Source organism: Labrus bergylta, chromosome 14, assembly GCF_963930695.1.
Source record: "Labrus bergylta chromosome 14, fLabBer1.1, whole genome shotgun sequence".
In the NCBI taxonomy this organism is placed as follows: Eukaryota; Metazoa; Chordata; class Actinopteri; order Labriformes; family Labridae; genus Labrus; species Labrus bergylta.
Window position 1 is genome coordinate 10,874,373 of NC_089208.1, and position 26,055 is coordinate 10,900,427.

General features: G+C 39.6%; 1 protein-coding gene across 10 annotated transcripts in view; it reads left to right on the forward strand.

Annotated features, from left to right (window-relative positions):
• The window catches only part of msi2b (musashi RNA-binding protein 2b), a 265,751-nt gene that overhangs the window by 193,198 nt on the left and 46,498 nt on the right, over positions 1-26,055 (forward strand). For all 10 annotated transcript variants that reach the window (XM_065963096.1, XM_065963097.1, XM_065963094.1 and 7 more), the window contains exons 9-10: positions 10,100-10,214; positions 17,413-17,487. In XM_065963096.1, coding sequence (XP_065819168.1) covers positions 10,100-10,214; positions 17,413-17,487 — 190 coding nt within the window. The remainder of the gene's footprint in view (positions 1-10,099; positions 10,215-17,412; positions 17,488-26,055) is intronic.

The window sequence follows — 26,055 nt, forward strand, 5'->3', positions numbered from 1 at the left end:
TTATTAAATGGTAGTAAGATAGCACCTTAATGCACCTAAGGAGAGGTTTTGAATTCCATTTTCTAATACAGGACTCTCTCTATCTCTCCCGGTGCTGCCATTATGCACGCGCAGCTAATTCATAATAATACCTATCAAGTACTGGCTCTGATGAGCGAACAGTGTGCCATTAAAATGGACTCACATTGGTTTTAGTCAAGTGCTTCAAGGTAATGTTCTTTAATGTGTCATTTTTAATATTCAACAGTAGCGAATGATCACAACAGGGGGGAGGAATTTTCTGTTAGTTGTCAATTTCTCACTGTGTCTTCCTGACATAACCAACCAATTACAGAGCTGAGGAGAAGAACAGTCTCACTCTGCCAGGCACTGAGGGAGAGAATAATGCAGCAGGGCTCTTCTATGTCAGCCTCTAATATATAGATACAGATGTAGTGTGCGTACTGTATTCATTTAAATATAAGTGGGAAAGAAAAATAGCTTCGCCCATAAATTATTCTACAGCATTTGTTTTTATGTTGATGTTTTTTTTTTTTTACAGCAGTACCATATATTACTTTGTTTTTGTTGAAGGATTTGGATGATTTCTTCAGTCGACTCCCTCACACATCGTCTAAATCTTAAAATAGGCACAGAGAATGGATCATAATAAAGCCGTTTTTAGTTTATCTTTCCCAAAGTTTCATAGTGTTTCTTTTCAGGACTAAGATAAGATAAGGTGAAGAAGGAGAAAATAGTTTATTTCAAAGCTTTTAGATTCAATTCCTATGTAGATTTAAAAAGTTTTAACCAAATAAAAGAAGCGAATGACGGAATTATACCAACAGGATAAGGCAGGTTACCCTAGAATATACATTTTTATTTTTTCATCTTCTTTGTCTTTTGAACACATTTCTTGTGGAGAAAACTTAAATAAACTCAGGAAAGTTTTTTTTCACATAAGACAGGAAAAACAGAAACAAGTAGTTGAAGACAAGACAATGGCATTTGATTTCTTTAACTGTCTAAAGCGTGCAGCGATTCGAGGCGTGTCCGACTACGTTCTGCTAGTTACACGGCGCACAATCTGAGTGCAAACCCAGGCGCAGGGCGCAAAGAGACTGGAAAAAGACTGGATAGGTCGCTTGATTATTTAAACGTGTGCTTTGGGTGTAACACGTTCTCTTTTAGAGCCATGTGTGCTGCAGGCTCGTGGGTCAGTATTCACATGGCGGACGTCTATCTTTATTCTTAAATAGACAGATCTCAAGCCGGTTCATTTCACTTCTGTCATTTTGCACCTGAACACACACAGTCTTTATGAAATATGTTGATGGCGGATTGAAGTTAAATTTAACGGAAGCATTCCTGCAACCTCAGAAACAATAAAAAAAAAAACATGTCAACGACCGCATGAGGCACAAAAGCGTGTCCTCAATTATTTAAATCTCCAGACATGACTACAAGATCGGACAGGATCTATGTTGACTAATGTTTTGTGAGCTCAACATCAAATAAAAGGTAGGCTGGAGACAATGATTTACTGATTTTCTCTGCTGGAATCCTTGACTTTACTCTCTAATGCGTGTGTAATGAACATGTGACAGTCAGTATTATCTGTGGGCTAAATTGTCACTGGCACTAACAGTTATTTTGCAAGATTTATTTTAAATCCAACTCTCTTGTTGCATTAGAGTGTGTGCTTCTGCATGTGTTCCTGTGTGTATTAGACAGAGCATGCACGGAGCAGAACTTGGAAACAAACAGAAACAAAAGCTCCTCGTCTCACCGTCCCTTGTCCCATTAAAAAACTCTTGGCGTTTAAAATGACAACTGCGTCAGGTCACAGGTGTAAAATAGGGAAGTCACCTGCGAAGACACATTGTGCCGACAAACGATAGGGCCCTAAGAGCACTTCTTTCAGCGGACAGCAAAAGATGCTGAAGCGTTAGTAACTAGTATTTGGGGTTTCTAAAAAAAACTACCTGTGTTTACATGTGCCCATAAATCACTGTTACCAAGATTTTTAGCTGGTTATGACAAAAAGTGAAGTAAATACTGATGCCTCCATATGACCTACAAACTGAGTGAAGTCTTTCCTTAGTCCACATTGAATTTTTAATAGGTCAAACATGCTGTAAAAGAAAGTATGAAGGATGTTTTCTGAGAGACTTCAACTTTGAGTGTTTCTCAGATGAAACTGGACACTTCAGACGATCATATGTTTTAGTGGAATGCACTTAGTTTAACATAATTTGATCAATCTACAGACGTTATACATTTATCTGTAATTCAAGTTCTTGATATCAGCAGCTCATAGCCTGTGAGCTCTGTCTATAAGCAGCGGGTTGTCTGTGATCAACTAACCAAGTGTAATTACTTTTAATTAGACCCACCTTCTGAGTCCTCGAGTGCCAGCTGTGCCAGTTCTGCTGTTGTGTCAAACCTGCAAACCAATCAGTTGCGCTGCTGATGAACATTAAAATTTACAGCTCTCAAACTGGGGCCCAGGAGGTTAAATGTGTGTGTTTGGATGTGTGTGTGTGTGTGTGTGTGTGTGTGTGTGTGTCGGTGTTTGGCGTTCATCTGGGTCTTATATTTGATCAAATCAGCCCCTGACACTCTGATATAGCTTTAGAGCCGTATAGTTATCTTTATTTCGAGGAGACGTCTTCAGAGAGAAACCGAAGTCTCTGGGTTGTTAAAAATGTTTTTGAAAATATATTTTCTTTAAAGAATTTTTACAGTGTAAGAATATCAAGAGCATAATAAGGAGGCAGGACCACCCTTCAGAGGAGTTTCAGTCCCTCATGTAGTGCTGCCTTACAAGTTGTGGACTGTAAGTAATTGGATGTTTACCCTATGCTGAAGAAAGGAAAGCTTTGAGGGATGCAGGAGGAGAAAACTCACTATTTGCACTCCGGGATGTTCCATAAAAGCTCAGTGATGTTCAGTTCTGCTGATTGAGGACGTGATGGAAGCCATTTGACGTCAGCCTGATGATCTCTGAGATACTTTTAAATGTGTGTCTCAGTGCGCATTGGGGCAATATCATCTTGAAACATGTCAAGGGATCCATTTGTGACACCACAGGGAGCGCCTGGATCTTAAAATGACTTCACATTCTCAGCCTTTACATAAAAATGCATCATCAGACATGTTGTCTCTTTTGGGATTGCTGGTCATTGAAGGCATCATTTTGTTCCATACAGCGATCATTGAAAGGTCAAAAAGCTCTAGCTTCGGCTTGTGTCCTTCCACAGGCTCATCAAGAAACACATTGCAAATATAATTTCAATAGGGTTGGCATGAAATTCAAAAAAGGTAAAAAATAAAATAAAATAATTACACTTGGGAATTTGTGGATGCTGTTTATCAAGTTTATGTAAATAGACTTCACCCACCAAGGGTATGCGAGTAACGCATTTCTCAACCTAACCAAAGTAACTAGCCTATCAGAAGCAGAGTAGGGCAGAAAACACTGGAACGGTGGGCTCTAGCGATGTCCTGTTAGCGTGTTATGCTAGGCAGCTGTCTAGGTATATTTTCCGTCCATATGATCTGCTGATTTAAGACCAATGAACAAGTGAGTAGTTGATCTCCGTCGCAAATAAATGTCCTCCTTCATGGGGGGGATCTGTGCTGATTTGTAGTAGGACTTATTATGGACAACAGAATATAAAGGCCTCTTTTTCCCCAAACATCCCCAGCTCAGAAGTAGCTCCAATCTACAGAACTGGTCCGTTACTTAAGACACCACTTTTTGATCTGAGAGTAATTCACAAAACTGTTTATCTGTTTTCAGCAAAACAATGGTATTTATTTTAACAAGAAATATCTAAATGCACAGAAAGTTTATCCTTCCAAACAACATGTAAAGCAAGCATGCCATAAAGACATCCCTCTAACTTGTGTATAATTCATTCTATTCTTTAAATAAACCACTTGCTATAAAAAGCCTTTTTGGGAAATGATAACACCACACCACCATGTGTGATATTATGCATTCAGAGCTGTGACATTTCCTAACTGTTCAGTCTGCTTTGTCTGTTGAGCTGGGAGTGGGAGCTGGAGTAAATGAATCACAGTTTCCTTTCAGTCTACTGATGGAATCCATTCACTAGTGGAGCTAATAGTAGCTCTACTCCTCCTCCTCTACACAGACGCACACACACACACACACACACACACACACACACACATACTCACCCACAACACTCGTCCCTGAAGGACAGCCATTGCCAGTCCATCCCACCCACACCTTCTCGTTACACCTACAAGGTTAATTTGTATAGGAGAGGTATTGAAAAGGTCATAACTGGAACATCCCTGCTCTCTGTGTCATAGGTTTGAACATGAAAACAAAAAACAACGACAGTGCTTTGTTTTATTCTTCAGCAGTCGGCTGTGTAACTACACAAGTAGTGCTTGTGAAGTCCTGCAAGTGCATATTTGTGTGCAGATTGTGTGCAGCCTTTGTAATTGGTAGATCATTTTGAAAGAATAATAACGTACTAATAATAACACTTAATTACAAACCAGTAAGTAAGGAGTTCATGATAAAGATTTTTATGATTTTGTATGTCTTTCACATTTGATGACCTCGTTATACCTACATGACATCATTTCTCATTTTTATAAGATTACATTTTACACAAAATGAACTAACTAATCATTTAATGACATCAAAAAACCCCAGTAGTCTTATATTTAATAGTCTAATATTTAAACTCAGGATAGGGGATCAAAAACTGTATAGCTTAGTGTTAGTAGTTGACTGTTTAGATTATTTTTAATGTCATGGGCCAGCAATAGTTAAGGCTAAAAGCCTGTTGTCCTTCTGTTTTCTGACAGTCGGTCCATCTCATTCTTTTGAACAAATCGTAGGATGCGTAAAAGAATGTTTTTACAAAAAAATTGTGGCTGAAATTTGGAAGTTAAAGGTCAAAGGTCAAGTACACTGTAACCTCAAAAAATGTTTGAGGCAATCATTCACAAAGTCATGAACTTGCTATAATAACATTTTACACAAATGTTTGATAGGACAAATGTATGCAGTGGTGACACTTTACATCCAAAGGGTTGAAGGTTGAAAATAAATGTATTTGAATAGCGCTTGTCAAGACAGGAGCACGACGTGCTTTCCAAAAACCAATCAAAAGTGATGATCAAAATGGTAGATTTAAAAAAAATCAGCTGAATGTAAGCATACAGTTAGAAGAAGAAATACTGAAAGGAAAATAAAGTTAAAATATGCACACAGGAGCTCCAATAAAATTAGCCGTCAGCTAAAACGTAAAGTCTGTTAAAATATTTCCTGGGATTGGATTTAAAAGCAGAAACAGTGTCAGCTTAGCAAAGAACATAGTGAAGAAGAATGTGCCAGAGCTAAAGGTGCCATTACAGCAAAAGCTTGATCACACTTTACTGTAACTGCAACCTTAACTCTCCTATGGTCTGCTGGGCAATTACAGTTGATCTAATAGGCCTTCTCGGGCAGTTAGGGCTTGTAAGTTCATATATATATAAAGTATATTCTTGTGCCAGGTCATGTAAGGCATGATGGTCATGATAAATGTTTTCAAATGAATTCTAAAAGAAACAGGGGAGTGTAGCTAACACAGGGGAGATGTGAGACTTGTGATTTGTCTTAATAGAGAAGTCTGACTATGAATTCTGCACAATCTGAAGTTTTGCTGAGGCTTGTGCAGTGAGGTAGGTGAGCAGGGTGATGCACAAGTCCAAGTGACAAAAGCTTCACCCTGACATGACATTGTTCTGGGAAAAAAAGAAATCATGTTATGTCACAATTCAACCCCAAAACCTGGGAACAGGCGGGGAAATGATGGCCATTTTTAATATTTAGTCTGGTCATGAATTGGTGCTACCAGTCTTGGATACTTAATACTGTGGTGATTCTGCTGCAGGGTTATGTGTGAAGCTTTTTGCAGCAACATCCATGTTTCAAGTATGATCCACTCTCATGTTTTCAACTTTGTTCAATCAGAATACAGTTTCATATTGTCCGCATATTGGACATGTGAGATATTTCACTGCCAGTGAACAGAGACACTTATCGACATTACGACAACCAAGGACTACAAAACTTCAGCTTCAATTTGTATTGTCAAGGCAAAAGAACTTAAAATATATCCCTTTAAAGCAAAAATTGGAGCGGTAACTTGACTGGATGGTGAAGTCTCAAATGAAGAATTTAGACCTACTACACTTTCAAAGCACTGGCGAGTATCCACTGGCGACTATAAGTTGACATCTGTCTCCTTATAGCACACAGCGCTTCGGAGTCATTTCCTGGTGTTAGTTTGGATTACGCTTCACTCCTGACAAAGTTGGCTGCAGGTAGTTTGGATGAGAGCCAAAGCCCAGTTTAAAAAAAAAAAAAAAAAACAGATGTAAGTAGCACGCTGGAGTCTGATGGATTGCTCAAACTAACGTGGTGCAGAGTTACGAGTGGCCTTGATTTAGCTGTGAGATAACTTACTGAAAGAGGAAACTTTTTTAACAGTTTAAAGGTGTTACTGTTTGCCTCTTTCTAGACTGACACAAAACTGACGGATATGCTATCGACTGCTGTATGTGAGTGCAGAGCAGTAGGAGAAAATGTGATATTAAAACTGAACGCATGCAGGTTAGGACCATATTCTTTGTAGCAGGAATTCACCTAACACTCAGTGTACTTACAAAAGTTATCTTTGTATGTGTGTTTAGGACTCCTAAATTAACAGCACCCAAACTCCTCCAACTTAACGCTGGATTGCAATACTTTCACAACCCATTTCTGTGTTGCCTTCATAACATCAAGAGTCCCAACAGCCATAATTCAGGAAAGTAATTGGACTCAAATGTGCATATAAATTGAGCTGTTTACTGCAGTTCACACAGCGAAAGGTTCAGACTAAAACCTCCCACAGCCAGAATCCGAATCCCTGCGTTCAGAACTGCTTAACCTTCTCAGTGCCTTATTGTTAGGCTCTGAATTGTCTTGCCGCCCTCTCTGTTCTCCTCTCTTTGACTTAGTTCACTCTTGAAAGCTTCTGCCTACCTCCTTCCCCCCCCCCCCCCACACTCTCGCTCCTGTGCGTTTGAAGCAGGTGAACACCCACACACTCACACCACCGCAGATCCTGGCTCCTGGCTGGTTTTAAATCCGTGACAAGGAGCCCTCTCTCTGAATATCAAAGACCCCCATCTGATAGAGTGTAGGCATGAGTCACACCCAGGTCTTGTCTTTCTCCCAGCAGGCAACCTGAGCGTCCACCTCGCTGGATGCGGCAGGGAAGACACTGATGAGACGCTGTCCTTTCTACGGTGTGAGCAGAAACTTGGCTGGATTTGACACCCAGCAATGTGAAGATGTGACAAGTCCAGCAGTGTACTGAGATTTCTTACAGTCGCGTTTGTTCCAGCCAGTTTCTGTTTCCTCACTGGGGGTCAATCCCTGACGATGAGAGCGCCTGTGCTCTCTTCAGCACAATGTCAAAGCATTGCAGGCGAGCGCGGAGGGCAGAGTGGCTGTGACAGCTACAAAGTGGCTGAGGGAACTGTGTACTTTAGTCTGTCTGCTTCAAATGAAAAGGCTGCTAACAGCTACAAATCACAGCTCTGCAACGCAGCAACTTCTCGTCTGTGATAGAAACATTTTAGATTAGTCTTTCCTCCTTTACATTTCTAGCTTTTTGCTGGTTATACAGACAGTAGAGTTGTTTGGAAAGCTATACCAGTATCCAAAATGCCTCCAAGTCAGTCTTAAATGAGGGATAGGGTAACAGTGATTATGCTGTCATTACACAAATATGATACTGTAATTTATAAGTCCTGAATAAAAACAACTTGTTTTTAATAAGTTCTTTGTTTTGCTCCAAAACGATAGCCTTCATAGCAAGTCGCTCTGTATCACCACCACCATGGAGGTCTTACAAGTGACTTCCTTTTATAGAGCCACAAATAAGAACTGATTTAAGTTACATAGCAAACAATAACAGAGTCACTTTTTTTGAGAATGTGGTGAGAGTCCAAGCTACTCTGTATAAAGCACTGTAACATTAAATATCAGTGTTTCAGGGGTGCCAGTTTGGCCCATTGGAAGAGCAAGCACACCATTTACCAAGGTCATAGTTCTCACTGCGGCTGACCCACGTTTGACTTCAACCCTTAACTCTATTCTGCATTTCATCTCAACGCTCTCCTTTCTATATTCCCTATCCTTCTTCAGCTGTCTTATTACAATGAAGGAAAAATTGCTAAAATATGAGTTCAAAAAAAGGTTTCAGTGCCTGAATGGGCCTGTGAGCCCAGTCGTCACTAACCAGAGCTTATTATGTTTATTGCAGTAATTGTTTTTAGGTTATCATTCCTAATTTTTAACAGAAGCAGATTTTAACACACTAAAACAAACTGAACAGTAAAACAAATCGATGAAAAAAATTAATGAGGCAGGTAAAAAAGAACCCCTTTTTGGGTGAAAAAACTGTTTTCAATACAGAAATGTATGTATATTCTTTTTCAGTTGTTATCGACTGTAAAACTACGAGAAGAACTAAAATAATAGAATAAATGGACCAAATGATAAAGCTAATAAAACCCAATTCCTTCTCTGTCCTAAATTGTTGAGTCAGAAAATTAAAAATAAGACTTAATCATATCACATCCATACACAGTTAGTAGTTTAGTTTCAGTTTGGTACTCTGTATCATCCGACACTGCAAATGAAATATCAGAATCTGTATCTGGACTCTAGGTATACCATACAGTATTTTAAATACAGCAGTATAAAGTTTTTACTAATGTTGGCATCTCCAAATATCACGTCAAGTCTACCTCTGAGCATGTTTGAATGTGAATAGTAATATTCACCTCTGGCCTGTCAAAGTTGCCAGCCTATTCGTATGGATGCCGGGTAGTTCTTTAGTCGAGGTGTACACAGCAGTGGGCACGGTAGCCTGTCTTGTGCAGCAGGCCGGGATGACATGTGAATCTCTGCAGCCGAGAAAGCCCTGCTTAAGTGGAGGCAGTAGGGAGAAGCAAGGCGAGAGCCAGGAGGCAAACAGACAAACAGATGGACAGGCTGATGCCAAGCAGGCAGTGGAGCAAATAGATTGTGCAGCATGGTGAGCAGACTCAGCCTACCAAAGAAACAACCAACAGACACAAGACGGTGCCACCCCTCCGCGGCGATCGCGCCTCTCTATAATTCAACCAGATAGGATAGATGTGTGGTAAATAGGACTCTCATCTTCCTCCTTCTCCTCATCTGCCCCTGTCACATCCCTCATTTGATATGTGTTATGTAGGAGGAGGAGATGTCAGGCTTGCAAGATGGGAAATGAACAAACCTGGATGTGTGAGAGCTGGGAGTGAGAGGGAAGAAATGCAGGAGAGAGATGAGTGCTGCAGGTGGAATTGGACTGTGAGGCACCAGGGAGTTGCCCCCCCCCCCCAAAAAAAAAAAAAAAAAAAACAGAAATACACAATGCCTAACATGGAACCATTACAGAAAAAATAACAGGATACAGCTCATAAACTCTTTTTTTCACTCAATTTAAATCTTAAACACGTTGCTTTGACATGGTTTGAGTTAAATTTAACAAAAGTGACGGAAGAGAGATTTTGTCAAGAGAAATGGATGCCTTTGAGATGATTGTGTCTGGATTAAACAAAGAAGTGCCTTTCACAAAGAGACTGGACATACTGCCACACCTCAGGGCTGAGGTAATGGCATTGCAGAACAGAGCTTCTGCTACCTTGATGTCTCAGGAAAGTCTTGGAAAGAATTAAGCTTGTATTTCCCTGAGGCACTGGGCACATGCTCACTGGAGCAACAACCTTTGCTTTAATGCAGGAGGAGCATGATTGTAAGTTTTCCTTGGAGACTTCCCTCTAAAATGTGAGGTGCTCGGATTGACTCAGGCTTGCCTTTTCTCTATGGAAAACATTTAGCGCCGTGCAATTCAAATAGAAAAGCACCTTAAAGAGCTGAGACAGCCCTGTCAGATCTGTCTGCTTATGTACCTACACAGTCTAATAGTTTGTCTGTTTGTGTGTGTTTTTGTGTGTGAACACGTGCCTGTGTGTGTGTGCGCGTGTGTGTCCGTCAACATAGGTAGAATGTAAGAAGGCCCAGCCCAAGGAGGTGATGTTCCCACCCGGTACACGAGGGCGAGCCAGGGGTCTGCCCTACACCATGGATGCCTTCATGCTGGGGATGGGCATGCTGAGTGAGTACACACACCTACTTCATCCTTAACACATATACCTCAAATACCTCTTTATAGATTAAGAAAAAGAGGAAAAAGGTGAAGAAGAAGAGGTTTATCTCATTTTTGTCCAGAATTTATTTTTCAATAAATGTTCCGAACATTTATTGACGTTTTTGTTTTGTTTGCATATCGTAAAAAATGGAGTCGTGATTATGCGAGATGCAGTTCAATAAAAAAAAAAAACTCTTTGAGATTTTTAGATTGGATTTAACACTTTGAACTCTGTCATAATAATTAATCCCCCGATACATTCATCAGTATTTTTTGTTCATGGAGTCCCTCCCTTTATGTATTTATACACTTTGCAAACTAAGCCGAAAGGTTGTGTGAGACATTGGTATTGATTTGAGGAAAGTAGTCAAATCAATGAAATGATTTAAAATATATTTGAAACAATACAAACATGCAAACACTCACACATTTAGTTGTAAAGCATTTCTTAATATACACACATGAATAACATTTTTATTAACAATTCTGTGCAGTATTCATTTTTGTTATTGAGATTGAGAAGGTTTATTAATAGTGTCATCTGCATTAGAAATACATACATGCATTGTTGTTCATGCAGATTGTGATCCAGTACTTAGAGTGTTTTTCGAACATGTAATAGTTAAAGGTTTTCTTAGATTTTTCAGTGATTCTGTAAATATTATGGGTGTATTTTAGCTTTTCCAGAATAATCCAAACAATGATCTTCACCTGCATGCTGCAGCTCCCCGTGAGGCTGATACATTTAGACGTTCTTTTGAGCTGCACGTAATGTAATTAAATGATGTCATCAGGGAACCTACAACATAATGATGTCAAAGACAGAAGCCTGAATTCTCCTGCTAGGATAGTTTTTAGGTAAAACGTTTTTATACCTTTCACAAGTCTAAATTCCTTTCTTTAAAGAAAAAAAATCTAGATTTTTTTTCTTTAAAGCTCCAAATAAACAAAGGCATTACATTCTTTAGAGGGTGACAAAAGCTGTATCAGGCAAGCGAGCCATTCGGTCATCAGTTTCCACCTTCTAAAAATATCAACTTATGCAAACTCTGGTCTAGATAGCCCCATTAGGTGGGCGCTGCCCCTAATTAGGCTGCTTCAAGGTGTGCCACCAGTGGCCACTGCGGTCTATTTCTGGTGTGAGTCTGGTACATGCGGCCCCCGGGCATATAGGAGCAGACCAGCACATTATCAAGCTAAATGAAGAGGAAAATTGGTGTAATGTCATATTAAGGATTCATCACTGTGCCCCCCTTAATGGGTAATGAAGGGGACACACATGTCAGAGAGAGATCTCATCTACAGGGACCTCAGCTGCTGGCCCACCTCTCTTCATTACCATCCAGCCCGTGCCTGTGGCCCTTTTTATTTAACACTATTGCACCCTCTTCCTCCCGACCTCCCCACCCGACCACTTACCCCCCCCCCCTCTCTCTTTCTATCCATCCATCTTTCTTTCTATCTGTCCATCTGTTTATAAGTCTGTCTGTGTATGTCGTTCACATCTCCTAAGCATATCATTTGGATGTGCGACCCAACTAAATGGATTTGCCCTCACATTAAAGATTTATATTTCCCCTCAAAAGCAAAAGAGACATGCAGATGATTGTATGAGACCTGCGTGTAGCCCCTCCCCCTCACTCTTGTAGCAGGTGCAGGCCGAGCAGGAGTCATGAATTTTTATAGGAGCCAGGTAACATAACATTTAAAGCAGCTTTGAAAGCAGAAAGCAAGTCAAATGTATGGCTTTTTTTATTGGTTTGCATTTTTCTTCATAGACAATGGACCCAAGGCAGTGGATGGATTTCAATAAAGCTGTTAAGATTAATGGTAACCTTGAACTACAGAAAGTAGATTGCCATGTATATGAAATACTTGATAATCCACATGAAATAGTTCATAAATAAAAATAGAATATTTGTGATTTTTTTTTTGTTGATTGTGCAATCAATTAAGATTGTTAATAATATCTTTTGGTTTTTAGGGTTTTTTTTACTTCAAGGATTTGTTTGTTCGTTCATCAAAGAAGAATTTTTAGATTGCACTAAGGACTTTTGAAAATATGATGAGCTTTCCACAAAAATCCCTTACAATTATTAGAGAAGTAATCCACTGATCCTATGAATCAATCAGCAGATTTTAAAACTGAGAATAGTTGTGAGTTGCAGCCCCTGTAACGGATTGAGCTGTGGAACATTGTCTTTTAACGAGGACATTTGAGAAGCCATGAACCAATTACATAGGCTTTCTGTAGATCAGTCTATCCATTTATCTTTATACAAGTGCTTTATCCGTCCACATCTGTCATCCACCTTGCCATGAGACTCATTATCCAGTTGTTTGTGGTAAAAGTGTTAATAAGACTGCCCAAGTGCTTCTGCCGGCTCCGTCTTCGCCCTTCCTTTGCATCTCATCTGTTTGAAGTACTTAACAAGCCCAGTGAACTTTTCAGAACTTATTACAGACTAATGTCTCCACGAAGAGGAAGCCACTCTTCCTCTCCGCTGGGAGATGGCGGGCAGAGAGGCACTGATGTGCTCATGTGAGAATATTAACAGCCAACTTGTTTGGAGACATTCTTATCTAAATGAAATTGGAACAAGGACAGCGAAACATTCCTTTATATAATTTGCATTTGGAAAAAAAAAAAGAAGAAGAAGACCCAAGGCTCATTATTTAAGAAAGTGTAAGCTCCTTTTGTGCCAAATCTCATTAAAGCCATCCCTAGCTCCTTTGTTTACCGCCTCTAATCGAGGCATTTATCTTTATTGTGTTGTGCCTGACGTATGTTTGCTGAAATTAATACACATTTGAGCCCGGGCGAGGTATGGGTGTACCAGATGGATAATTGATTTTAAAGTGAATCAGAACTGTTGAGCCATAAAATAGGTACATTAGCATGCATATTAATAAGGCAAATAAGAACACTAAGAGGCTGTGAACCAGGCCAGACACAATGGCAGGCTTCATTTAGTGAAATATTGGCTAAGACGCTTTCTTTTTCTCTCTTTTCCCTCTCTCCCACTCTTGCAATTTTTGTAGATACATAAACACTTAGAATTTCATGAGATACGATCTTAACTTAACATGTATCTTAATCCACTCTCCCAACATTTTCATATTCTTTTGTAAAGCTTCCTCCTCAGAGTCTTAAGTGCACACATCTGGCAACAAATTCTTCATTTGGTAATGTGAAACCCCTTTGTAATGCACTACATCAGTGTAGGAAAATGCCTTTGACTTTTCAGAAAATATTGAAATGAGGAAGCACGAGGAGCTGTGGTATCTAAGCCTGCAATTTCAGTTTGGCATTTTTATCTGTTTGACAGTAAGACAGCATCAAACACATAATATCCAATACTTTGCGGTCTGGATAGCTTTTTATTGTATCGTATCACAGTTCTTTTCAGGCCAAACAAACACGGCTGGGGTTTTTGTGAAAGTCATCCATCTGTAGCTTCCCGGTGATGACTTCTCATCTGCAGCTGATGAGGATTTTTATTTCTTTTTTTCTTCCTCCGTCCCCTACTTCATCCACACCAGGTTAAGGCTCTGCTTGGCGCCTGTCTGAGTTGCATTTCTTTTTTTGTCTGCGAGAGAGCGAGGGGGAAAGGGTCTGCGAGAGGCATTTTCCCATTGGGTCAGGAATAAATTGAACTTTTTCATGGACAGCAAACACTGATTAGATATTTATGACCAAGGTCAACCTTTCTGATTCCAGCTGGCACAGGCTCTGAGGCATACAGAACAGAGCATCCACACATGCAATCATTCTCTCTCTCACACACACACACACACACACACACACACACCTACATAGCCTACGATCACTCACACACATACTCCCCCCCACACACACAAATATGCATGAATGCAAAATATGTATTGATGCCTTCGTGCTGTGGACACACGAAGACAAGTCTCTGGAGGAAATATATGAATGCCTTGTTAAACATTTGCTGAACGGATGCAGAATATGTGTTTTAAAGGTATTTAGAAAGTTGTATTTGAATACCCGTACAGAGTAGTAAACCTCTGACAGAATGCGTAAGGTGGGAAGCTAAGATGCTATTTAAATGGGTGGTTCAGACTCTTTGTATCTGTCAAATCATTTTCATTTTGCTTCTTCTCTATCAATCAGTTACTGAAAAGACAATAAAGAGTAGCTTGCAGAAGGATAGCTAGCCATATTTCCTGCTAGACAAGACAAAGCTAGCCATTTAGCTGTGGTCAGACAGCTCAAATTAGCAACTAACTACATAATTTAACCTTGAGCTTTGAAATGTCTGAGAGTTACAGTTGCATTTGGCAGTCTGATAAGATACAATGGTAAATAAGGGAATTATCAATAATCAAACATGTAGTTTTACTTTGAAATATGGCCAGATATTCCTCCAAATTCTCACGGTTCATTGGCATTTCAGTTGCCCATTTGTTGACTAGCAGTGGAAAAAAAAATAGGTATCTTACATGAAAAGACGTATAACCTGGAATAAAGTGGTAGGACCATGTGAGAGCATTTGAACTTCCCATCCTGAGCTTGAAGTCACACGTAAAGGGCAGATGAGTGAATATACTGTATAGTGAATCCCCCTTAGTCATTTAAAGTAAAATAAACTAAAAATTATTACAACTATGTCTTGCCTGGAGCCAGCACCCACTTTTTGTGAATAACGAATTGGCTCTTTTGTTGCTGTTTGTAAAGGAATCTGCAGCAAAAATTACAATCCAGACATTCAGACATAACTAAAACTGCAGCCAGTTCATCAGGCTAATACATATCTAAAACGAACTGAGGACACTAAAGCTTGAAAGTGGTTTTGCGAGGTCAGTTTTTTGGTGTAACTTACACACAGTGAAGAGCGAGTTATCAGGGTTGGCTCTGGTGATTCATTCCTGGCCTAAAGGACTTCCTCTCATGAGGTAATTTAGTGCAGACTTGTGGTTGAAGGTGATAATAGCTTGAGGAAAACAGATAACGACTGAGACATATACCATAATTAGAGGGTTAATTATGTTTATATTACCTTTTGATGGCGCTCAGATTTTTTACTGACTCACACGGTCGCTCGCCCACCCACCCGCTCTTCTCAAATGTCTCCCCTCTTCTCTGTTTCCTGCTCCCTCGCACCCTGTTCCTCAATATGTTGCCCACAGCTGCTTCTGTCTGAAAACGGTCCTGCTAATTAACTGCTGGGTCTGTGGTTGTAATAAGAGTCATGACAGCAGATGAACAATGCATCTGCTGCTCTTAAATTTTTCTAATGACACTGGCTCCTCTTTGGGCCTCGATGGTTCTCTTCATCCATCCAGGGACAGAGCTGCTTCTAAACAAGTCTGTGCTCTTACACTAACTTTGACTTTGGTTTACAGATGACAGATTCCTCTTGATTATGCCCTTTTTAGCATCCTTTTAGCAATATCTGTCTATGGACGATTTATGTATGAAACACAAGTTGGAACATTTTGACTCATATACAGATAAAACACATATAAAAAACATATGGACTAAAAAAAAAAATACAAAACATTGAAAATGGGACATACCACCACCAGAATTCTGTTTGCTTCCTAAATTGATCCATAAATCTTTTGATGCTTTTAATTGGTAAACATCTTATAATCAATACTAATGAATTCCATCATCATGGTGGATTCTTTTTACCTCATCAAATTAGTGATTGGGTCTCTAAAAACCCAATAATAAAGCAGACAATTAAAAAAGCAGTTGAAAATGTTATGAGATGAGATGAGATGAGATTCAACTTTATTACACATATACAAGTATAGAGTAACGAAATGAGGTTTGGCATCTCACCAGAAGTGCAAATTAGCAGAAAGTGCAAGAGTCTGTGCTATGTACAGTAATTCTGTGCTATGTACAGTAATTGCAAAATTTACAGATGTAGACAAAAAAAGTGAATTATGAGGTATATCTGGATGGCTGGATTAATGGGATGCAAGGCTGGATTAATGGGATGCAAAGGGCATATCTAAGGGCATACACAAATACAGTTTAAAAAATGGGAGGGGGGTTGGGTTTAAATATGGCAACAATAAAGAACCAGGTAAGATATCTGTGAAAAGGGGATTATAAAACATCATATAAATGTCAGGCTAAAGGTGCAAATGAGGAGAAGTTATCACCTCCCTTTCCATGGCATCTTATTCACAAACGTCACCCAGACATCTTAACAATTATCCGTCATTAACATGTACCGATCATCACAGGCAGCAGCTTCAGGTGTTCATACACAGAGCTATGAGAATGTCTGAGACCTTACTGAATAAGATGGCTGATAACCAATAGCTATTGTTTCAGGAGCGTATCAGTGTTAGGCTTCAAACCATTTTAGGACCACCATTATTAAAACCTTACCATTAAAAAGAAATGACAACTAAATGGAGAGAAAGTCAGTACAACCTTTGCTGAAATGTAATGCAACACACTGTCACTCCATGACGGGTAACTTGCTTAGATTAAAGAGAGATTGTGTGAAGTATTAGCAGCTTTGTCAAACTCACATTTTGAATCACCCGAATTGCCTTCTATGAAAGAATGATCTTCTAAAAAAAAAAACCTGGTCCAATTCTTGTAATTGTTGCCATCATTCTTGACTGGCCAGATTATAAAAACCTCTCAAGCAACAAGAGCAGCGTGTTCGAGATTAGAAGGTTAATGTCAGTGTGACAGCTGACCATTGTGTAAGGGTGGTGCTTGTTGTCAAGTTACAGTGCACAAGCCACCATCAACATTATGAGCGATAAATACATGCTGCCTCTTCAGACTGGAAGCGGGAATATAAATCACTTCTAGCTTATTGTGGTTTCTCTTCAACAAATAAAGCTGGAGTTACACATAAAACACTCGGGAAGTGAAAGATGAAAAATATTATTTTCAACAAATAGTTTATGCTCTTAATGTTTCATATTTTATTTCAAGTGGATCATTGTTGTTTTTAATTGTTTAGAGTTTTGTAACGTTAGAATTTGCCTGAGAAAATGAGGTTACATTTTAAAAGCAGCAATTACAGATTAATTTCTCCTTTAAATTTGATATTTAAGTTGCTATGTCCTTGTGCTTTTTTATGTGGTACTAATCTGTTTCTAATTCAAATGTTTTTCCAGTTCTCTTCTCATTTCTGCTCCATCTCTGTCCCCAAAGGTTACCCTAATATTGTGGCAACGTATGGCCGCGGATACACTGGTTTCGCACCCAGCTACAGCTACCAGTTCCCTGGTGAGTTCAAGACTTTCTTATACTTCTCTTCCGATAGCTGTTTGGAGATTTTAGCTCCTTTGTGTTATGCACTCTCCAGCACATACAAACATACATGCACAAAGAAAAAATAAACAATTACATGCTCACACACAAACACACACATAAACTCATCAATATACAAGTCAGTCACTAGATAATCTGCAGGGTGACACGTATGATACGTGTCTTGATTCCTGAAGCAGCTTTTGAAAGCTGACATATAGTGAAGTAAATTGCTTACTGCTTTTCATCCGACACTTGAACACTACCATGACCAAACGTCTCAAATGAGGGAACTTCTTCCTCTTTACGCAGTCCAATGTATGCAAATTTCTCTTTGGAGAAGCAGAAAAAATAAGCAGCCATTTTTGTCTTGTAGGCAGACTTTAAAGTGTGGTCTTCCTAATGGAAAATGAATGAAGTCCTTTTCTGCATTGAAAGTGTTGACACAGAGCGCCAGGCGCTTTAATGGGAGTCCAAATGACAGGCACGCAGCAGTCTGAAGGTGAGCAGCTGTACCTCTACCTGCTGCAAGAGCACCCATGCCTTCGTGGGCTGCCTCACCTAAACAGGCGTCCCGTCAATTTCATGCTTTATTTAGAGACTTTTCACATACTTTGTTGGCCATGGCAGACATCATTCCTTCCGCTGATAAGACAGAATGGGAAAATATTGGACAGCGGCTCAGATCTCTGTAATATCTTTGTGAAATAGATTCAGGAATGGTAAGACAGGAGGTCCAGCTGTGACCACCTGCAGATCAGACATGTGTGAGATTCATACTTGACCACAACATTATTTGAGAGAAGAAAGGGAATAGCACCTTCTCATCAACGTGGGCGAGCATGAGCAGAATACAAATGCTGGAATAAATCGTTAAATCTAAAAAAGACATTTAGAATTGGGGGAAACGAGCACTTATACATTTTTCATATTCTCTGCCAAGAGAGTGAAGGGGGGAAGCAGTGATCAGTTCTTTTTATTCCATGTAAGTAATTCTAGTCAAACATGGATTTTTAAAATGTTTACTCTTTAGGACAAATTAAGCGGTATCACCTTCCCTGAGGCAGAATGTATGATCCTGTCCATGTTAAACTCAATTTAAAGCATTTGATAAAGCTGTATGATTAAAACAGCCTCCTCTGGGCTCGCTCATCTCTTGACAGGGTAATTGGAAATTTTAATGTATGAATCAAACTCCTCGTCCAAATTAAATAACCTCGGGCCAAATATTGACTAGTGTCCTCGCTTTCTAAGATGTGGGAAGCATCCTCAGTTTAACATCAAATGCTTTCTCTCTCTCTCTCTCTCTCTCACTGTACACAGCTTCACTATAAATAAGTAGAGCTGGGACCAGGCAGGCCGGATCCAAGAGGCGTAAATTGTTGGCAGCATTTCAAGGCGTTTTTTTTTTCTTCTTCTTCTAACTCCCAGTAACCCTCAGGGGTCCACTGTTAACATGAAAACAGTGCTCAGGCAATTGTCCAATTGTCAAGATAAAACAGTGATAAAACATTGATCAGTGATGAAGCACTGAATTAAGAAAGTAAACTCAATAAGCCGAACACAGAAAAAGAGGAGCTACAGTAGACATCCCTACAACACAGACAGAATTCGAGTTTAGAAAACAGAAAGCAACAGAGAAGTGATATGTACGTACAGCCAGACCATCTGTCAGCAGACTCTAAAACAATATCTGACAACTTAGCACGCTGGCCGTGGTGACACTCCCAATTAATTCACACATTGATCACGGAGTGTGTTTGATATCGATCATGCCAAGAATGTTTCTCTGTGTCTGTATTTGTGTGCCGTGAGTTGCTTACAGAATAATTCCATCAATACTGTTTAATGCGATGAGAGATCTTCCTGCTGATTTACTGATGTAAATCACATCTTTCTCGATCCGTCAGAAACTCGTCTGTGCAGTGATCAAATAACAGAACATTTCCCTGAAGGACAAACTCAGACTGTGGTATTTATTTGTGCCTAAATCTGTTGTATATGTATCAGTGTTGGCAGACAAACCAAAGTCCACCGGTGTTTCTCTGTCTCAGTAAGCTGCAGTGAGAGGGATTGTTCTTACACTTTCTTTATAAGTGTGGAGAAGAACACACATGCATGTCACAGCTTTAGGGGCTTTGTGACATATGAGTCATGTGCAGACCACAGGGAGGAAACAAGAAGTTGCTGTTGTTCTAATGCCGCGATAGAGGAAAAACAACAAGGCTGATTTTAATAATGCACACTCTGCAACATAAACAAATCATAAAGAGCGTTTCTGTCTGAGGAACAAAACAAATCATGCTTCCATACACTGAATCAAAACAGAACCATTTATAGTTAGACAGAGAAAAGGCCTCGGGGCTTCTTTAGTTGCAGAACAAACTCGCACGCAGAGTTTGTCGACTTTTTGAGAATTTGGAAATTAGCTGCAGGTTCAACATCATGAGGCCCATGAAATCTCAAACATTTCCTGCTATACATGCAGGATAGAAAATGCTGTTGTTTAACAACTGCACAGTGCTAATCTTTGCTCATATTTAAAGCCTGTTGGTCCCTTGTTTAGGTCTGAGATCATACATTCATATTAATGACAGAAAGAGGATTGACGTGTTTAGTAAAGACACCCCCTCTGATTTTTCTCTCACTTTTCAAAGACCAATCTGTGTTTGTGTTCACTGCTGATCACACTTCTGTCTACTCTCTTTGCTTCAGCGTTATGCTTTAACTAAAGTGCACTGATGCTGCATACTGCATATACAATCAAAGAGATTGTCAGAATTACAAATAGTAAAGAGGTGTAGCAGATTGATTAGCAGCATCCCCAGAACAACAAGTCTATGTTTGGTTTCCTTTCTTTGTAACACTATGTAGATGAGATGATCACTTAAATGTGTCCGATATTGAAGCATCACATTTTCCTCGGCTTTACATTGATTTTCTTGCGACTAGAGTTTGCCTCTGCTCCGACTTGTAACACAAATATATACAATAAGTTGAGCAGTCATCTCTGTCTGATCCCATTGTGTCAGAAAAATGTCAGAAAATGTTCTCAGATTGTTTTTCTTCCACAAGCGGTGGTATTGTCAGTGTCAAATGAAAGCAGAGCGGACTGTAATGTATGCATGCAAATGTGACATGTGAGATGTGAGTGTTGTCATGCTCTGTGAATGTAAACATCTTCACTGTTTAAGATGAACACTGCTGGACTTCTGCACAGCCTGTTTCTGTCTTTAACTTCCAATAACACCACTTCCTCAGACTCCTGTGGTTTTGCTACTGCCATGAAAAGAGTTGTAACTACAGGTACTTTCATTCTCTTAAACAGAGGTGATTTAGCATCATCTTTCATTTTACTTAAATCTGTTCCACACATCCAGGACTTACACAGCTGGAAACAGCACAGGACAAAAATAAAGAAAGAAATTGATGTTCAGAGAACAAATGAATATTTTTCTGAGAGTGATTTAGTCAAACTGAAGGGCTTATTCTCCCACTTTTTGTTAACTTCCTGAATAAGGACACACAGTTGATTTCAGGCTTACCTCATCCTACAGTAACAAGCTACTAACAGGGAATGTTGGTGGTAAATGAGGTCAACTGAAACAGTACTTTTCTGATGGTGTGCTAAACTCACTGACTAAGTTGAGTTCTCTTTTCTTGTGCAGCAGCATCTACCTTGACTTGGCTCCACTGCAATTCTTCGGCTGTAGACAGTTGTTCTAATAAATGGTTGCGCATCCAGTCGGTCAAAACAAAGTTCAGTGTATCCTACCTCACTGATATTTGGCATCCTAATTTTATTGTGGAGACCACAAATCCAACTGGAATAGCTTTTAGTTCTGGACCACTGACTAAGTCAAATGGCATCACTGGTGGCTTGAAATACAAGAGTTTTTGCAGCGAGGCCCCTGAAACAAAAAGTGCTGCTGCAACAACCCCTTTTAACTGTGCACCAAAGAAGGTGAAACTTTTTAAATCGATCCATTCTGAAGGGTAGATTCTCCAGAATTGCAAAGGGAAAAATAAAAATGTACTTTCTCAGATTAACTGAGAATTATGCTGAATCCTCCACGCACTGGAGTTGATCTTCGTGCAGTTTCATGTGCAGAATATTGAAAGGTTACAAGATTAAACACTTTGCTATGTGATACATATTTACGGTAATCTTGGAAACATGACTCACAAAAGAATTGTGTGTTTTTTGAACCGGCTAATTCTGATCAGATGAGTCATAACGACTCCGTCTCATTCATATTGCTAAGCAAATCATATACATAGTAAAAAAAAGCAGGTAATTCACTAATACTGCAGCAAATAGCCACACACAGTTAAAATGCAAAAATGACTGCCTGTTGAGACAAGGTGGTAACGGCCCCACAGTCATGCATTTCACATGCAAATTGTGAAGTGATCAGGAAAACACTTCTGCCTAGGTATGACATAAAAATGAATAATCTATAAATAATTCTATAAATATGACTTTATTACTAATATAACCAGGGTTTAAATTAGTCTGGGGTGGCAGAGTAAAAGTCCAGACAGCTTCTCTCTACATTCAGATGCAAAACAAGAGCAAACCTAATGGGCAAATTTGCACCTGAGGACCATAAGTGATAGATGCTTTGTGAATGAGACCTTGAGACAGAGCAGATAACAAGTGTTCTTTTTGAAGCTGTTCGTGGTCGCAATCCATTCTTAGTAAATCAGGCCGTCAGACTTGTCTGCTCTTTTGAGAAACCCACTTGCAGTGTACTTGTCTGAAGACTAGACACCATGAGATCAAAATAAATATGTATTTTCATTTCTGTTTAACAGCATCTGCTCTGTTACTATTATCAACTGGACACATGATATGCTGTTATAGTGAGGTGACACAATTGGCAGGTGTCCTGTTTAGAATTGTCTGATAAACTCTGAGAGCTGTAGAGTGACGTCAGGCTGGTCCATATCTGTGAACGTGGGCATCAGTATCACTTAGGCTGAGCTGAAGTCGGTAGTTGGCATGTCAGTCATGAAGCTGCAGTTTTATTTTCAGCCGTTGAACCCACACACAGCTGCCTATAAACATCCAGCTGTAGGATCATTGTGGTTCTCAATGAGGGCCTGTTGTGGATTTCACATAAAAACCAATATAACCCGACAGAGTTGTATTCTTCAATAAAAAAAAATAGAACCTTTAATCACTGCTGTCGTCCAACCACACATGAAGTAGTAAATAATGCACTTTGAATTTGATATTCAAAACAAAAGGATGCGTTCTGAGAATGGTCTCCATTAGTCCAAAGAAAACATGAAAGCAAAATAAGAAATGTTTTACACCACTCTGCTCATGCTGGTTGGCAGCTAGGGCGAGTATCAAAGTATGAAAGAACAGCATTAGAGTCTTTGACTGAGATTATCAGACTTCACAGCGAACATTTATCATGCCCCAAAGAGCAAACTAAAAAGTAAAATAATCTTTGATTCAAAAGAGGCACAAAGGACCTCACTTTGAGCCTTCAGACTTTAAAGACTGTACTATTTCTGTTGAGCTTTTCATTGCTTTAAAAAAGGAAAAGAAAATGCTCAGTCAAGTTTCAAACGAGATCTTTGCCTCTTGTTGTGGTTTTTAGGGATGAGGAGTGTTTTCACCCTGTTTGAGCTGACTGACAAATATTTTACTTTAAATCGTCAGTTTGTCTCTTGAAATTTTAGCCAGAGAATCTCGTTCAATTTTTGAACGCCCAGAGAAGCTACACTCTTTCGCTCTCTAGGAATTCATTTCATGTCTGTTTTTTCATTCACTTAGAGCCTGTAATAAGAATGATGCTTACCTGAAAACAACACATCTCACATCTTTAGCACTAAAGAAAATGTATTAAATAGGATTCAATTGTTTCTCTATCTTAACCCAAAGTGCAGCTGTAATCATCTGTAGAAACTGAGAAATCAGGAACTGACAGGGCATAATGAACCTAACTACACACGTTTTTGTTTTTATGCAATGACTAATTAGCATTAGCTAGCTGATGAATCTGTGTTTGTGTTATTCAACCGTCAGTGCCCAGGGGATCATCAGGAGATGTGCTGCATTAAAAGCAAAAGGTTGCTAGTTGAGACGCCGGTTGTGATAAAGGCGCATGTTTTAAGATATATCTTATTTGATCACAGCTGTACAGTACATCAAGCTGTCGTTCTCTTTTAAACACTACCCCGAGGCTTGCATATATTAAAATGGGATTGGCTTTAAAGAAAACAGTTTCAGCGATAAATGCAAAATAACGCTCCCGCTTAATACTCTTCTAGTAGTGCTAGCAAACAAAGAAGAAGAAATACAAAGATGTTTAAGAATGGTAGCTCATTCCATTGTGCGTATGGTGTATGCATGAATAGAAATGATGTCTGTGTGAGGGAAATTCAATTAAAAAAAGAAAATAATGTATGCATATGTGCATTATGCATGGGGAAAGCTGCAAATGTGAACTTGAAAAGCAGGAACACACCCCTCACACATTCAATACAATGGTACTTTCTATTGTTACAGTCTTGTATTAGTCCTTATTAAACTCGCATGAATGCACACACACACACACACACACACACACACACACAGAAGCTGCATTCATACAAAGACTAAGATTCAGCAGCTCGTGCATGATGGAAAAGGAAGCAAAGGTGGAAGGAGTGAACCAGGTGCTCCTCTCTGTCTCCCGTCTTCCTGTGCATCTCGCTACCTCTGCCGCCGTGCCCTCAGTGCCTCCCCTGGCATAAATGACCATTATGGCTCCATTAGGGCTGCTACTAGGAGGTCATTATGCTGCAGTGAAAAAAAAACAGGGAAGAAGATGTTACTGGGGTCCCATCAGGGAAGAGACACAGACTGAGTGAGAGAAAGACATAACACTCAGTCATCCAGCTACTCCAGATGTCATGGCAGACAAACAGCAACTCAGGGCCTAGTGAGTCAGCCTCTTAAGTGGTGAAAGAACGGAGGGAACGGGTGATTAAGGAGGGGAGAGGGCAGCGGTAAGTGTAGCGAGGGTGCAATGAGGACAGAGGGGTGGGTAATTTTGGGTTACAAGTTACTTTAGCGCAAAAGAGATAAACTATCCAAGCTGTTTCTTTTGAAAAAAATGTACACCTTATGTCTCTTTCTCTGGACAAATTTAAGCTATGTCTGTGTTGTGTTTGGTAAAGGGTTTGATCATCAGTTTTCTTGTCTTGTTGCCGAATCCTTTTCTCGTCACACACTTCACCCGTGTCAGATCTGTTTCCCTGACAAACATGATATGTGGGGATAGAACTCCAGTAGTCTCCATCCTTTTGCATCTCCAACTCCTCCAACCAACCGTGCTTGAAACACAACAGCACACTCCATCATGTTAAAGTGACAGAAAATGACATTTCAGAAGCCTAAAATCAGAGTGGAGTGGGTTTCACTTTTCTTGTGGATGTAAACAGGACTCAGCCCAGCAGGTGGTTCTAGTTTTGCCGCCTGTCTGACTCGTGAATATGTGAAACCTGCGGGGTAGCCCTGTTGTCAGCAAGACCATCCTGTTCACACAACATGAGGGTTTGCATTTTGTTTTCATGTATGATTCAAAGAAATGAAAATGGAAACATGTTTCATGCATTAGTTATTTAATTTGTGATGAACACAAACCAGAAACCAGAGAGCAGTACAACAAAGCAAAATCAATGTGTTAGCCGCCTATGGAAGGACTGGAGTCATTTAACCTGGAATATTCTGGTGGATCACATCGTAACTTATGCTGCACAATGAACTTAATTTAAAGAAGCTTGTGTTCAGCGTGTCTGACTGAAATTGGCTGAATTTCCTTGTTTTTCAAAAATCTTTCCTTCAGGTTTTCTGAGGTAATAACTTATAAATGCAAAGTCAGCAAACCATAACATGAAGCCAATTAAACCATCGAACAAAGCTGGACACTAACTTTAGCACAAACTGTATTGAGATACATGATTGATTTATAGTCACAGGACCAATTGCATTTAATTGATAATGCAGGAAATCTGTCCCAACCCTCAGGACGTCCTCCTATCATTTTTGTCTGCGAGTGATGCAACAATCATACAACAAGAAATCGATCATTACATTCTTTGCCAACACTTTTAATGATCGATTTTTATGGATTTTATGGATTGTTTGTTGCAGCCCTACTTTAAAGCTCTGCCCTGCGATGCTCCGTTTTGTACAGTAAGGTCATACGATGTGTCAGACGACCCTTTTTTTTATGGAAAACACACGGAGCCTAAAATAAATGATTTTATGAAAGCTTAATGTTTTACGCTAACATTCCCGGTACAGTATAGATTGTTCCACTACACAACACAGGACACAATGTGACAGAGGATGTATGCTTAAGGTAACACCTATAGGAGGTGTGAGGTGCTCCATGAAACTGTAAATAACAGTGAAAACAAGGTGTTAACCTTTGGAGCCCCCTCTTTTCCCCTAGGAAAAAGTATGCCCACACAGGGAGCAGCTGTCCTCTCTGCAGGTGGCATATAGGGAAAGAGAACTGCTGACCTGTGCAATTGGTA